This window comes from Hypanus sabinus, chromosome 10 (assembly GCF_030144855.1).
Source record: "Hypanus sabinus isolate sHypSab1 chromosome 10, sHypSab1.hap1, whole genome shotgun sequence".
Classification (NCBI taxonomy): Eukaryota; Metazoa; Chordata; class Chondrichthyes; order Myliobatiformes; family Dasyatidae; genus Hypanus; species Hypanus sabinus.
The window spans coordinates 95,564,908-95,582,067 of NC_082715.1; the positions used below are offsets into that span (position 1 = coordinate 95,564,908).

The window sequence follows — 17,160 nt, forward strand, 5'->3', positions numbered from 1 at the left end:
GCAATACTTGTACCCGGCTGGAAGCCCGAGAAGAACTGATTATTCAAAATAATATTGTTCCATTGTCTATGATGTAAACCCAAACAAACATGGATCACTAGGTTGCTTAATTTCATAGTGACTGCTTTGGCTTTGGCTAGCCCAAGAGACCTGGCTGCCCTGTTTGATCTAACTGAATCTTGCTGCATCTTGTGGGAGATTAGGGATGGTAATGGGAAGGATTTTGTTCTGGTGTGGCACCAAGTGTCCATGCAGTGATGCAACTACTCATTAATGAAGTCATTGTCTTATGAAGGAAACTGGAGCAGCAGAATTGTATAGAAGCCTGATTCACATAAGGAATTTCAAATTTCCCAAGAATCTGAAATGCAATATTCCCAAAAGATCTTTTTGTGAATTTTTTGGTAATTTTATGGTAATTTTTTTCCATAGGTGCAACTGTTACAGATGGTTTGGAAAAACGACCTCGAGATATTTCCCCAAGGCAAGTGTCATATTTATCTGTTCTGTGACTCAATTAAAACTGCTGTTTTTGTTTGAACTGCAGTTGCCCCTGTAATATCTTAACTTAATAGAAGATCTCAGCAGTAATATGGTGAATCACAGATGAATTAACACCTACCTGCTTGACTTTTCCAATGTGTTTGTTCTAAAAAGAGATGAATGTATAATAGAAGTTCTATAGTGGAGCAAATTCCTCATCAGTGAACTAACTAATTATTTTTGGTACAAATACTGTTACAACTGAGTACTTCTACTTCATTGTATATTGTCCTGAGAAACCTTTTTAAGAATTGAATAGAAATTGCAACAGAAAATGTATATATGATGCTGTGTAAGTTCCACAATATCACAATGTTAAATGCTGGAATGTGCGTGGAATTCTGTAGCATTATCTTTGAATAATGAGTGTGTTTGTGCACTATGCATTGTTTTATCTATCGCATTTCAAGGCAGTGTCTTGCACTTAGGATAGAGCTAATACATCCTGTACCCTGAAATGGGTTAATTCAAGAAATATTTCATCAAACTTAAAGCTGGCACCTGGCAAAAGCATGGAAGTAGAGATCAGCTTGGTGATGGATAGTGCTCTTTGAATCCGTATATGTTGTTTTCCTCAAAAATAATAAATAAACTGAAATCAAAGAAATTCATATTTTCAACTCATCTCCAACATGGCCACCTCCCCTAGCAGTGCTTTCCAGGTACCTAACACTCTTCATTTAAAACACACAACTTCCATTGCTAATCTTGTTTAAGCTGTATCCTACTCATCTTTAAAGCTATGTCCTATCATATTTGACATTCCAACCCTGTGTAAAAGACTGACTGTCTACCTTATCGACACCTCTCCTAATTGACCAACTTCTGTCAGGTCAAGCTTCTGACTCCAGCTCTCCAGACAAAACAGTTCAAGTATGTTGAACCTCTCCTTTTCATTAATATTACCCAATCTATGGAACATCCTGGTGAACCTCTTTTGTACCCTTTCCAAAACTACTTTTTTGCTGAAATGAGTGACCAGAATTACACATAGTTCTCTAAATGAGCCTAATTGAAATTCTATGCAGCAGCAAAATGACTTGCCAACTTTTATTCTGAGCGCCTTGATTGATAAAGGCAAATGTGCTGTCTGCCATGTTTTACCACACTGTCTGCTCGTGTTGCTACTTTCAAAGAGCCGGTAACTTGCAGCCCGAGATCTGGGTCATACTATTTACTATCTACTTTGTTCTTGCATTTGACTTCCTAAACTGCAACACTTCACACTTGCCTAGATAAAATTTCATCTGCCATTTCTCCACCCGTATTTCCAATTGATCTCTGTCCAGCTGTATCCTGTGATAATTTTCCTCACTATCCACAATTTTACTAATTTTTCTGTCATCTGCAAATTCACTTACAGGCCAGTTATGTTTTTATCCAATATCTCGCAACCAACAGAGGTCTCAGCACTAATCCCTGTAGAATGTGTGGTCCTCCAGTCAAAAATAACACCCCTCCACCCCTGCCCTCTGTCTGCAAATCCAATCAAAGCCAGTATGAATTTAAGCTTCAATATTTTAACCATCACTGGAAGTGTTCATTTAATCCAAGTCACCATATCTTTTCCAGAGACTGCCACAACCCTTAATCCATTTTAAGTTTGTTTACTTTCAAGTTCAAGTCAGTTGTTTTGATTTGGCAATCCACTCCAGTAATCTAAACACAAAGTTCTGGACATCTGCTGTGCAGTGCAGTGGTAAGGCAATGCTGTTTACCTTGTGATGCCAAGTTCGAATTTGCCGATTTGCTGTTAGACCAGGGCCCAATTGTTGAGACAACAAAGTTTAAACCTCAGTCAATGTCACTGAGACAGCTGATCTGATCATTATCACATTGCTGTTCTTGGAAAATTAGTATGTGCAAATTGGCTATTGTACTTCCTACCTTGCAACAGTGACTTGCTGTCCCCTGACTGTGAAATGTACCATTTCTACATGAAAGTGTTTCTATTTCCATCCGTAGTATATTGACTGTAGATTCCAACGCACTCTACAGGATGCTCAGCAGCATCTCTCCAAGACTCTTTAGACAACACCTTCCAAAATTAGCTAGAATAACAAGGACAGCAAAAACATGGGGACACCACCACTTGGATGTAGCATTTCAAGACATGCACCATCCTGACTTGGAAATATATTGTCATTCCTTCACAGTTACTGTGTTTAAAATTTAAAAAACTTCACTAGCTGTATTGTTCATGAGCCCACACCTTGAACACTCCAATTGCTCAAGAAGGCAGCTAACCATCACCTTCCCAAGGGAAGATGGGGATGAGGAATTGAATGTTGGCTCAGCCTGTGAAGCCCACATCCCTTCAATGTATTAAATAAAATTATGTTAACTGCATTCCATAAAGTCTGCTCCCTATCACCCCACTGTCACCAAGCTGCATTGATTGCTTGTTCCTGAAGAAAATTCCGTTATTCAGTATTAATTTTTTTTGTGAGGTACAGTGCAGAATAGGCCCTTTTGGCCCCTCCAGCTGTGCCACTCAGCAACCACTGATTTTAAACCTAGCCTAATCATGGGATAATTTACAACAATCGATTAACCTATCAGTCTTTGGACTGTGGGAGGAAAGCTATGCGATCACGGGGAAAACGTACAAACTCCGGGCATGCGGCAGTGGGAATTGAACCTGGGTCACCTGCACTATAAAGCGTTGTGCCAACAACAACTACGCTACTGTACCGCACCCCCCCCCCCCCAAGATTTCTCCAGTTCTTGTGCTTTTCCAGTCTCCATTGCACTACGCTTTACAAAGTGGACATTACTTTGTCAAGTCTTTGCATCTTTTTGTCTGCCTGCACTGTTTCTCTGTGACTGCAACACTATATTCTGCATTCTTCTACTGCCCTTCCCTTCTACCACCTCAGTGTACTGACCTTGTGAAATGATCTGTATGCATGGCATGCAAAACAATAATTCTCACTAACACCCATTACCAATTAAGTCATTTTGTCTCACATTTTTCTGAATCCTTTCTTAAAAATCAGATGCCTGTTCTGTTTTTTTCTCTTTGTCTAGTTAGATTCCATGTATGTACTACTTGTTTTGTAAGTGACGATAGATGGTTTATTTTTAATCATTCATTTACACATTCACTAGATTTATTTGCCAATTTATTTAGCAGTAACAACTAAAATGAGCACATATAACAAAGGTGGGGTTTGTCTGGAAAAGTAGCCTCTTGTTAAATTTTTTCACGATAACTTATTTGTTCCAGACTGTGGCTGAGTTGACCAATGAGACCGTGAGTGGTGATATGGCCTCTAATGGCATTAGTAGTGGGGGAGCTGCAACAAACACCATTCACATACTCTTATGGAAACATTTGCTAGATAGCAAACTGCCTTCCACCACTTCTCTCCTCATCTCCAACTCACTTACAGCTTTGTCACCTATCGGTGCTTCTGAGAGTCTTGTCATCAGTTAATAAAGAAAAAAATTCTAAGTGAACTAAGTACTGTATCTTCAACAATAATTAAATCACCTAAAAATGTCAAAGCACTTCATAATAATGAAAACAAATTAAACCAAGGACAACTAATTTAACGAGTGTCTTATTTTTTCCCTTGTAACTATACTGTTCCCCATTTGAATTATTGGATTGGTATAAGATTTCAGAGCAAAATCCCCAAGTGTAATGTTGGGAAATTTCAGCAAATATTGACTGTTGTTGAACACCATCTGGTGAAATGTAGGCAATTCCGAACTGTTAGAAAAATTGGACAAAATCTGAACCATAGTATTTGCTGAAAGCTCTGTTGGTAACCTGGTTTCTGTTTTACTTTGCTGACCTTGTAACTTGAAAATCGGTATCATTCATCTTGTACAAATTTATTTGTGAGGTGACTTCAAGATGTTAATGACAACATCAGATTTCTTTCTAAATGAGGGGAGGGTTACAATTAAGAAAGGAAAATAGAAAGTTTGAAAAGGAAAACCAAAAGGAAATTTTTGAAGGAACTACACTACTGCCTTGAAGGTCCTTTTCTCCTCTCCTTGATGTTCAACAGGTTTTGTTTTAAGAGAAAATACTACTTTTAAGCTTTTTTTTTCATCATAAGAACTTAAGAAATAGGAACAGGAGTAGGCCCATCGAGCCTGCCCCGCCATTCAATAAGATTGTGGCTGATCTGTCCGTAAACTCAGTTCCATAACCCTTAATTCCCCTACTATGTAAAAACCTATCTAACTGTATCTTAAATATATTTAGTGAAGAAGCCTTAACTGCTTCCCTGGGCAGAGAATTCCACAGATTTACCACTCTCTGGGAAAAACAGTTTCTCCTCATCTCCGTCCCAAATCTTCTCCCCTGAATCTTGAGGCAATGTCCCCTAGCTCTAGCCTCACCTACCAATGGAAACAACTTTACTATTTCTATCTTACCTATCCCTTTCAAAATTTTGTATGTTTCTATAAGATCCCCTCTCATTCTTCTGAATTCCCGAGAGTATAGTCCCAGGCGACTGAATTTCTCCTCATAGGTTACCACTTTATCTCTGGAATCAACCTGGTGAACCTCCTCTGCACTGCCTCCAAATCCAGTTTATCCTTCCTCAAGTATGAAGACCAGAACTGCACACAATACTCCAAGTGCGGCCTCACCAGTACCTTGTATAGTCGCAGTATGACCTCCCTGCTCTTGAACTCAATCCCTCTAGCAATGAAGGCCAACATTCCATTTGTCTTCTTAATAACCTGTTGTACCTGCAAGCCAACTTTTTGCAATTAATGCACAAGCACTCCCAAGTCCCTCTGCACAACAGCATGTTTCAGTCTTTCACCATTTAAATAGTAATCTGTTCTTCTATTATTCCTTCCAAAGTGGATGATCTCGCATTTACCAACATTGAATTCCATCTGCCAGATCTTGGCCCACTCACTTAACCTACCTATATCCCTCTGCAGACTCTCTACATCCTCTGTACAATTTGCTTTTCCAATCAGTTTAGTGTCATCAGCAAATTTTGCTGTGCTACACTCAGTCCCCTCTTCCAAATGATCGATGTAAATGGTAAACAGCTGCGGGCCCAGCACTGACCCCTGCGGCACCCCACTCACCATGACTGCCATCTGGAGAAACATCCATTTATACCAACTCCCTGCCTTCTATTGGGTAACCAATCCTCTATCCATGCCAATACACTTCCTCCGACTTCATACATCCGTATCTTATTTATAAGTATCTTGTGTGGCACCTTATCGAACACCTTCTGGAAATCCAAGTCTATGACATCCACCTGTTCCCCTCTGTCCACTGCACTCATTATGTCCTCAAAGAACTCCAGTAAGTTTATCAAAGAGGACCTGCCCTTTCTGAATCCATGCTGCGTCTGTCTAATGGAACACTCCTTTCTAAATGCTTTGCTATTTCCTCCTTAATAATCAGTGCCACCTTTTTACCAACCAGTGTTCATTTCATCAAGGTCTAGCATCACATACCAATTTGTTTAGACTAATCAAATGGACATCAAGATCCATACTTAATTTACAAAGCTCCAATCTAAAAGCAAAAGCCTTGGTCTTGGATGATGAAAATTTTAACTGTGCTAAATCATTCCTGTACAGATCTGGCTCATTGGCTAACTCTGCTAACAGCCACGTGACTGAGCAATGAGAGGGCCTCCTTTCATAAACAATATGCAACTATGGTCAGTATGATTTGGGTTCAACCAAACTGGAAAGTTTGATGTTCCGATTAAAGAAACCTCAATTTGACCAAATGCTGTGTAAATACTGCCCATACACAATTATCAGTCGGCAAGAAATAACAGATCATACACCGCATAAAATTATAACGAAAATATATTTACTGATCTCAGCTTTATCAAACAGTTATTAAGAAAAAGAAAAGAAAATAAATAAAGGGCCCATTACATTTAAACTAGAGTAAATGTGCACATGACCATTGGAGCTCATCTCTTCCAACAGCTGGGTATAACTATTACTCATAGTGCTGAATTCTCTTCACCAATCACTGGTAGAGCTTCCCAGTTTGGGCTCTTCCATCTCATGAAGCACTCCTTGTAATCACGTCCTTCTGTTGGTTTGAATCCTAATCCCCCAATCTCTTTACCACATCTCCCACCAAAAGACCATGAACCAAGGTACTGTCCTTCAGAAAACTCTTCCCCACAGCTATCTAGAACCTTTTCTGTCTTCCCATAATCCTGATTGGCTGACTTGCATTGCTAAGTTGGATAACATGCGTCCTTTTCTTAGCTGAAGCCAAAACATACTTTCCAACATGGCACACTACTAATATGAGCTACCTTACAGCATAGCAGTAGAAATCTTAACTAGGTCATTACACTTACCACTACTGTTTAACTTATTGTATCCAATGCAGTACTCTTGAGTCTCCTCGTTTCTCGAATTTTCTGTCATTTATTCTTTGCGCCAGTGGAAATATACAGTCACACAGGCTTGACCTTGAAAATGTATTTTAAAGTATGAATTCAAATGTTATTGTCATACAACCTAAATTTTTTTCTTAACAATTTTACCAGATATGAATGGTTTCAGACAGAGGATACGATCACAATTGTCATATACACCAAACAAAAGGTATGAGCTCCAGAATAAAACATTTAGGGAATTACCTTTAGATAGATGGCATGCAGTCCCCCTGAATGCTCCCTGCAGGCATCATGTGTACGATGAGGTACACTTGAAAGCTTAACAAATAATTCTGAAAATCAGTTTGGAGTAGCAGTTATTTTATTGTTCCACAAAGCATTTGAAAAGCTTTTCAATATTTAATGAATTAAGCCATAAATTATTTAGCTAAACACAGCTTTGATTTTAATTTGAGATCTGTTTCATTTATTTTAGTGAAATAGAGGCCTACAAATTTATACAAGCATCATAACATTGAAAGTCTTGTTAACACAAAATAAAGTAATTTTAAGCATGCTTCTGGATATCTTGTGCAGGTCCACCATTATTTGGCTATCCTTTGAGCAAAATTTTTGCTTGGTGGCATTATTTTTCCTGTGTTAATTTTGAGAGTTGAAAGTGCCCAAAATTTGTTATTGGTGAGATTTTAATAATTGTTGCAGTTCTGTCTCAAAAATGCATCTTTTATTTTCTAATCCTGAATGTTCAGAAGAAGCTTTATTTAAGAGAACAGTCACACTACTGTGCACACTACTTTATCCTTTGCACGTTCTGAAGACTGACCCTTCCTCCCTTCTGTCTAATTTAATCTCACTTTCCTACAAATAAAAGTGATGTTGAATCCCTATGTATCGAGACATAATTAATAATGTCAGTGTGTGAAAGACCCTGCCATGTCCTTCCCAAAGTAAGTCCAGCACTCATGACCAAACCACAGGAAGCATTCAGGCACCAAGCACCATTTGCAACCAAGCTTGATGGGCCTGCCTGCTGTTTTTACCTACGCTTCTCACAGGAGCAATATTCGTACCAATGAACCTTGTATTATAGGCGAGTAGCGTTCTTACAAAATGGACCATGTCACAAATTTCTGAAATACAAAGCCATGATGTGTACATACATCAAAACAAAGTTTTTGTGTTATTTCCCTGAGAGTGAATTTTATTCCATATTTCAAATTATTGGGTGGTGAGTAATTTGTGAATTCTGTGAGGTTGAATTTCTGTAACTGAATGGATGTAACGCAAGGGTCAACTGTATAGGTTATGTTATCTCATTCTTATTAGTGACTGACTCAAACTCTGAGTGCAAGCTTATACACACACAAACTGCTCCCTCACTAGGAACTGTCATCCTGCAGCATCAAATCAGCCCCACCTTGGTGATGATACTACATTATCAGTTTGCTGATCACTCTTGCATTAAGGATGTCTTTGGCATTCTGTTCCACAAGACCAGACCTCGTGTTACTCTCCATCAAGCCACAGGAACAGGCAGCTTGGCCACCATTTCCTGCCACTGTAGGCTTCCCAAAGTCCAAACATTCATTTGACTGCATTTATGTCATTGTAAAGATCTTCCTGGTAACCTTATATCAGAACCACTTTGTGACTCTAGAACGTGTCTGCTATTTGAATGAAAGATTTTCATCCTGTGATTTATGTGATGCACCACCTTGATGTCCTGTCAATAAACTCTGGAACCCCTATCTGCCTTCAGGAATTACAAGGGTACCTGTGGTGATGGAGACAACACTTCCCAGCAATTTGACGAGTGTTGTGTTCATGTGTCTTTTTGAGCTGACTGATGAACTCAGCTATTTATCTGTGTTCTTCCTTGCATGGAATAAATGGCTTTGGTAGAAGCTGCTATTTATTGGAAATACTGTATTTCTAACATTCTTATTGAACACAGCATTTTCTAGCAGTGTTCGTTACACTTATACGGATGTAAGCACACCCAAATCTATCACTCATTACATTTCTCTGTCGCACTGTTACTTTCAATTATCTTTAAAATCCTCGATACAGTCGAGGTTGTGCATTCTTCGCCAAAAATTAATTCCACTTTAATGTTTACCTCAACTGCTTCCCACATTTCAAGCTACTGACAAGGAATATATTGCACCATGTAATGGAAGGCTGATGGCAATGTTGTTACTGTGGCACCCATTCTATGGATTGCTCAGCTCTGGAAAAATAACACTGCAGTAAGGTCACACTTTTGAGCTCTGCATGCTGATAAGACATTTGGAGTGCTACATATAGTTCCAGTTGCCCTGCTATAGGAAGGATGTCATCAAACTGGAAAAAAGTACAAAAGTGATTTTGAGGATGCTGTCAGGACTGAACGGTTTGAATTACAAGGAGAGACTGAATAATCTAGGACTTCTTTTTCCCCCTTGGAGCACGGAAGGCTGAGGGGTGACTTTATAGGGATTTATAAAATCAACAATGGCATTGATAAGGTGAATAGCCATAGTCTTTTCCCTAAGGTAGGGAAATCTAAAATTAGAGGGCATAAGTTTTAAGTGAGGGGGAAAAATTTTGAGACCTGAAGGGCAACTTTTTCACACATTGGGTAACGTCTGTATGGAATAACCTGTTAGAAGAACTGGTTGAAATAAAGGTAGAAACAATTATCACATCTATAAGACATTTAGAGAGGTACATGGTTAGAAATGGGTTAGACAGATATGGGCCAAGTAGATGCAAATGGGACTAGCTCAATTAGACAACTTGGTTGCCATGGATGAGTCAGGCCAAAGGACATACTTTGCATGCTGTATAGCGCTATGACTCTGCCCCTCACTTCTATAGTGTGCTCTGTGGACCCTGAAGATGGTTGAGGTGCATGCAGTCAGAGGATGCCTTGTCAGGTTTAAAAAGGATTGTTCTTTTAAATAGAAGAAAAGCATTAAGTTAGTAGAATTTGCCTCTGGTTCAAGCATGTTCAATAGTAGTCTTTATATATACCTTTCTTCACATTATATAGCATGGGTGTCACATAATGGGGTGTCATTTGGTATGCTCTTAACGCAGGGAATAGATTAGATGCATTAATGTGGGGTTCATCCGGACATACACTAATTTTGTAAATTCCTCTATGTGAAATGATACCAATCTCCAGTGCAACATATTCCCTGTGAAATTGAAATTGCACCATGTGCTATTCAGAAAATGAATTAGTGCAATCCATTTTCTAGATATAAAATGAATACCTCCTTTCACAAGTAGAAAAGGATTTGGTGTGACCACTTGTATTGATGACATTTGTACTAATAAATGCATTCGGAATGAAAAATAATCAATTATTGTAGGCATCTGTAAATCAATTATTTAAACCTTTGGTGTAAAATTTTTATTTTAAGCAGGTCATTTATTAATTTGTACAAAATTCTTTTGAAGGACATCAACTCAGATTCTGTGATTGTTGACTTGGAAGGTAGTGTTCTTAGAACAGAAGTTCGTCAAGAAGAACATTCTTATATCCTTCATTTAGGTATGTAGGAGCTTCAATGGCAATATCTAATGAGCCAATTCAGAAAATGAATAAACACAAATGATTAATACATTCATCACTAATATTCTATTTTTTTAAAAAAACTTGTTATATATTACTGAATATTGGTCTTCTACAATACAAGGTTCACATTGTTGCGGTTAAATGGGAATATTGAAATAATTCCAGTTTATATAGTGAGCTAAGGAAATAATCAATTATTTTTGTTAAAATTGTATATGTAACTTTCAGAAACATAACTCTCCCTCAATTTCCAGGTCACATATTAGGTGTTTTGAGTCTTCAACATACTTAATACACTTGTATACAAAGCCATCCAAATACAAAGACTTCAGATGGCACTTTAATAAATTGATTGGCACATGCATTATCTCTGAATGTGATTGTGTTAGAAGGCCTTCATAATGCATATAAACTATGCTTCACTCTAACCTAAAAGATGCCTACCTAACTTAGTCTGATGTCTGTCACTATTACACAGATAAATCAATTTTAAGTTCTTTATTTACATCTTCACTTGGATTAACAGGCTATTATCCAATTGCTCACACTAGGTGAGAAGAGGTACTTTCTGTGAAAATCAAAGAGTCAGGGTCATCCTTGTACAAAAGTTCCTTTTTGTTACATACAGTATGTTTTACCTTTAAAGCTGTCAGACGTACAAGTGAAGGTCACTATAAACTCAGCCTCGAGGCTGTGAGTTCCACACTATGCTGTAAATCTAAAATAGGTAGATCTGTAAATACAGGGCTTGTACCAGAGAAGTTGCCATGATGACTGCCTGACTAGTGTTAATAACCCAAATGGTATTTTAATTGACATGGACCAGCCATTTCCACCCTTTTTGTATGTTACTTCAGTTACACACTTCGTGATGTTTAACTTAATGTTGTCTGAAATGGTCTAATATGAAACTCAGTTGTGTATTTCCATTCCAGCACATTCTCATTCATGACAACCTAAGAAAAATAACCCAGCAGAGTTCGGATAACTCATCACCGGCTAGTCTGGTCCTGTTCCACTCTGTGCCACTGAACAATTCTGCAAACCATAGTTTAAATTCACCTCTTATTAGTGTGAATGACAGTTTCTCTCTGAAAGTCTGTCAGGCTTATAGATTTTCTTTGACATTAATAGTGTATACTTTTTTTTTATTGACTTTGTTTTGGACCAACAATGTTCCCACTTTTTTTTAATGTAGAACTGAGTCATGAAGTAGTACAAGAGAGTACATCTGGTAAGCAGAGTTTTAATAATATTGTATATTTCAAGAAAATACTGGCTACATGAATATCATTCAGAGCTTCAGAATTTTTTTTCTTGCTTTCTCACTCTGTGAAATTTTGTGCATTTTGCACCTAACAAGGAAAAATGCTTGTTTACTTTAATTTATTTTGTTTTCAGTTAATAATCCAGAAAATATGTACCAATACTATATGTGGGAAATAGTCTTCTATTACATATCTGAATTTGAAGATGATTTTATGAATTTATGATCAAGGCTTTGGCTTTTTCAGATCCATAGCACAAATCAGGCAACTAGCTGGAAATTCTGCAAGTCATTTTTATGATTATTTTGGCCACACCTTAAAATTACATGAGGAATTTACCAAGAGTTTGCATACTGTTCTGAGTTCTGTTGTATCACTTCTTGTGCAGCATGTTACTTCTAATTTATTCATTTAGTACGCTGTCGCAACAAAGTGGGGAAAATTGAACTACACTTGAAAAAAGTTAATAATACAGTATGGAATGATCTTGGACAGCCTCAAGAACACCACAACACATATGAAAAGAATGCTAACAGGGGTATGTATACATGATATTATTTGAATGATTCTTAAGTTGATTCATTTATATTATTTATGATGGATGTGAAAAGTATAAAGTTTAGGTTGAGTACCTTGTAGCTAGTGTGAATGTGTTGGGCTGAAACCTACATTAGTACACAGCGGTAGTGCTTTATAAAATCTCCAGATTACCTTAGTTGTGCTAGTTGGTGTAATCCCAATGTATAGATCTTTGCACTTTCTCTAGGGATTGATTTTGAACAAAGTCTTCAATCCTTTTGGAGGATCAGTTGAAGTTAAGTACAAGTAGTTTGTTTCCAAACAGGATTTTCCAGCTTTTCATTTCCCTTTTGGGGATCCTTAAGTTGTTTATACTAGGGAAAAGATCCAGAGAAGTGTCACAAGTGCAACAAGTAAAGAAAACTTATTTGCTACATTGTATGTTAGCACTAAGGACAAATTACAGGTCATATCTGTAATATAAGAAATTTTACTTCTGTGGCACGCTTTACTCAGACCTTACGATCCTTTGTTGTATATTAACGTCCAGCTGAACATTTGTACGAAATGGAGTTTCATAATCTTCAGATGCCCCAGAACTTTACTCTCCCATTTCAGTTACAGAATGTCATGAGATGGGAAATGTGAGGAAACCTTTTGAGATTTACTATTTGAGGACAAATTGATCTATCAAAAGTAATGAAAACTACTGAAATATAACCATTATTGTACAGGATGGAATTTTTTTTAAAACACTGGCCACACATGTTTTTACAGGGTGATTTCAAGAGATGCTCTTCAAACTGTTTGTGATAGTAGTTCACTAGCTTTAAATCTTCATAGTTAAATCAATATACACATACTGTACAGGTACTTATCAAAGGCTTTAAATACTGCACTGCTGAGTGTGATTACTCACAATGCTTTCATGAAGCAGCCTGATTCAAGCCAATGACTTTGTACTCAGCTTCAGCCATAGTTTGATGTAAGTTTGGCCTATCAGGGCAGCAAAAGATAGGGTCAAGTTCCAAGGTCTGAGGTGAGCATGAAAGGTAAATGACTGCAAGGAAGAAACGCATTGGCATACATCAGGCTGAAGACCGTCAACATCAGAATGAGGCAAGGCTCTTTGTACAGAAGTCCTGACGAAGGGTCTCGGCCTGAAATGTCGACTGTACTCCTTCCTATAGATGCGGCCTGGCCTGCTGCTTTCTACCAGCATTTTGTGTGTGTTGCTTGGATTTCCAGCATCTGCAGATTTCCTCATGTAAGGCTCTTTGCTAAAGCCCTTCTCACATAAGAATTATAATCCATAATTTAGTGATAACTAATCATGCAAACTTTTGGAATACGAGCTTTCCTACCTTGATATAAGTGACCCATGCAGAACAAGGATATTATCAGATAGTATTTTGTGGCAGAGAAAGTTAAGATATATCAAGAAACATTTTGTCAACCTGTGGGTTTATGTGCCAGAAATTTGTGTAACAAATTAGGAAAAATTATGCCATAAATCAGATTCAGAGATTCAGATTCAGTTTATTGTCCTTTAGAAACCACAAATGCAGTGCAGTTAAAAAATGAGACAACGTTCCTCCAGAATGATATCACAAAAGCATATGAGAAAACAGTCTACGCCTGAAAATCCACATAACGTTTGGCAATCCCCAATCCAGAGTCCTGAGAGGCTGCTGCATATTAACATTGCGCTACCGTCTTAGCGTGTTCCCGGAAAGGAGCTCCAAGACCACCAGACAAAACAAGACCAAAAACTAAAGCTGCAAGACCTGCAGAAAACCACATAGTTACAACATATAGTTACAACAGTGCAAACAATACCATAATTGATTAAAAAAACAGAACATGGGCACAGTAAAAATAGTCCAAAGATGTTAAAGGACTATAAGTTCAAAAGAAATCACCACACAGTTTCCACAAGTCCCCAGAGTCCCGACAGACTCGCCATCCCACGCCGGCGGCAGAAGGGAATACCCCCGCTATGGACTTCCACGGCGCCGCCCGACTCAGCCTCGCAGACGCAGCACACAATGAAAGCTCCGTTGAACCCAGCCTCGCAGACGCAGCACACACCAAAAGTGACCTGACCGCAGCGGACTCTGAGTTCGTCGAACCTCCAAGCCGATGACCATCCCCTCCGGCACAGCTTCTCTGAGCACCATCCTCTGCCGAGCCAACGGCCATTGGCAATGCGACGCCGAGGACTGGGGGCCTGTTCTTCCCAGCTGGAGTCCCGGATCTCACAGCAGCAGCAGCAAAGAAGAAGGTCTTCCTGGTGATTTCCCAATGTTCCTCTTTGCTCCCACATCCGTTTTCAATCGATTATGATTGCACACGGCACCCCACTTCACAAATAACAGATAATCAGCTCCAGAGTGGCCGCTGCAAGCTGTGTCGCGCTGCCATCTTTGATTTGCTTCAAGAGATGCTGGAAATCCAGGGCAGCACACACAAAACTCAGCAGGTCAGGAACTCAGAACCTATGGAAACCTTGACTCCTTGGGTCAAGACCCTTCAGGACTGGAAAGGAAGGGGCTGATGCCAGAATACAAAGGTGGGGAAGGGGAAGGAGGACTAGCTAGAAGCTGGTAGGTGAAGCCAGGTATGTGGGAAAGGTAAAGAGTTGGAGAAGAAGGAATCCAATAGGAGAGGAGAATGGATTATGGGAGAAAGGGAAGGAAGGGCACTAGGGGAGGTGATGAGCAGGTGCGGAGATGAGTTAGGAGGCTAGAGTGGGGAATATAAAAAGAGGGGAAGGGTGGGGGTGGGGAATTCCAGAGGGAGAAATCAATGTTCCTGCCATCATGTTGGAGGCTACCGAGATGGAACACGAAGTGTTGCTCCTCCACCCTGAGGATGCCTCACTGTAGCAAAAGAGGTGACCGTGAACTGACATGTCTGAATGGAAATGGGAATTAAAATGTCTGACCACCAGCAAGTTTTGCTTTTGGCGGATGGAGCGGAGACGCTCGACAAAGTGGCCTTCAATTTACATTACACCTCATTGGGATACAATTGGTGACCCCAACAGATTCACAGGTGAAGCAAAGCCTCATCTGGAAGGACTGTTGGGCCCTGAATGGAGGTAAAAGAGGAGGTGAATGGGCGGGTGTAGGATTTCTGTCTCTTGCAGGGATGTGCACCAGCTGGGAGATTAGTGGGGAGGGACAAGTGGACTAAGGAACTGCAGAGGCAGAAAGCAACGGAGGTGAAGATGTGTTTAGTGGTAGGATCTCATTGAAGATGGCCCAGGGTGGTGGAGACTGATGTGTTGGATGTGGAAGTCATGGAGTGGTAGGTGAGGACAAGAAGAACCGTATTCAGGTTAAGGCAACAATAAGATGGGCTGTGTGCAAGTCTAGAAAATGAAGGAGATGTGGGTGAAGGCAGCATCAATGATGGAGGAAGGGAAACCCTGTTCTCTGAAGAAGGAGTATACCTCTGATGTCCTGGAAGGGAAAGCATAATTCTGGGAATAGATGCTGCAGAGACAAAAGAACTAAGAAAGGGAATAGCATGTTTTTTGTACAGGAGACGGGGTGGGAAGAAATATAGGCATGATAGCCATGAGAATTGGTAGGTTTATAAAAGGTGTCAGTAGGCAGTTTGTCTCCAGAGATGCAAACAGAGAGATCAAGAGAGGGGTCAGAAATGGACCAAGTGAGTTGAAGGACAGAGTAGAAGTTGGGGGCAAAGTTGACAAGCTCAGCATGGATGCATGAGGCAGCACCAATGCAGTCATCCGTGTAGTGGGGGAAGAGTTGAGGAGTATTACTGGTGAAGGCTTGGAACATGGATTGTTCTGTGTGGCTACAAAATAGCTGGGGCTCATGTGGGTGCCCAAGGCTACCCTTTGTGTTTGCAGAAAGTGGAAAAAACAGAAGGAGAAATTGTTGAGGGGTGAAGACCAATTCTGCCAGATTGTTGAGGGGTGGTGGTGGTGGGGGAGGGGAACTTGTTATGTTTTTTTGCTGAGAAAGAAGTGGAGAGCTTTGGGCCTTCCTGGTGGGATGTGGTCATGTATTGGGATTGGATATCTATGGTGAAAATGAGTTGGTCAGGACCATGGAATTGAAAGTTGTTGAAAGGTGTGTCATATTGGAGAGAAAAATAATGAGAATTGCTTTCATTACTATCCTGCCAAAATTACAAGTCCTCTATTGCTCCACTCCCAAAACAGATCTTTTTTACCGGAAATGCAGTCTGATCTCCAAGGTGGATGTCTCACACAACACCAGATTGTTCTGCTTTCAACTACCCCCTGGATGTCACTTGACTGTACCTGTTGGGCAACACGTGTATCTTAAGAGCTGCATTCAAGGTATGTCAACGCCTCCCCTTGTACAGTTCACTAGAGCACTCAATTTAAAAGCAAAATACAAATACAGTAATCATATGGATGACTAGCTGAAAATTGACTAGTTCTTTCAAACTGCATCTAAAGGAAAAAAGATTAAACGTGAAAGCTTTAGGTATTGTATAGTTTCTCAGTCATTGGATGCCCTGTTGTTGCAATTCTGCTTTTATGAAACAGTGATTCATTGTTTGTGGATTCCTGTTATTTGTACTGAACAAAGCCTTGTCAGCATGAAAATGTATCTACTTTTTGTTGTGATTATAGGCAGTGAGTTCGAAATTACACCCTAATTGATTAAGATAGCGTCAATAGATGATATGGAGCTTTCAGACTCATTCTGTTACCTTCAACGTTAAAGATTTCTCATCCATTCTTAAAGAACACCACTTTAAAGATGTTGCAATTAATTCACTGTGTCATATCTAAGCATAACAGTGTGATGTGTTTATGCTTGGATTTTTAGTACATGTTATAATTATGTTTATTATTATTCGTAAGATTATTTTCCGGTAAGATGGTGAC

The 17,160-nt window shown here is 39.4% G+C and overlaps 1 protein-coding gene across 3 annotated transcripts in view; it reads left to right on the forward strand.

Annotated features, from left to right (window-relative positions):
* LOC132400862 (cytochrome b5 reductase 4) overlaps positions 1-17,160 on the forward strand; it is a 126,517-nt gene that overhangs the window by 33,907 nt on the left and 75,450 nt on the right. For all 3 annotated transcript variants that reach the window (XM_059982340.1, XM_059982338.1, XM_059982339.1), the window contains exons 6-11: positions 433-484; positions 7,062-7,119; positions 10,359-10,452; positions 11,675-11,710; positions 12,160-12,282; positions 16,462-16,602. In XM_059982340.1, coding sequence (XP_059838323.1) covers positions 433-484; positions 7,062-7,119; positions 10,359-10,452; positions 11,675-11,710; positions 12,160-12,282; positions 16,462-16,602 — 504 coding nt within the window. The remainder of the gene's footprint in view (positions 1-432; positions 485-7,061; positions 7,120-10,358; positions 10,453-11,674; positions 11,711-12,159; positions 12,283-16,461; positions 16,603-17,160) is intronic.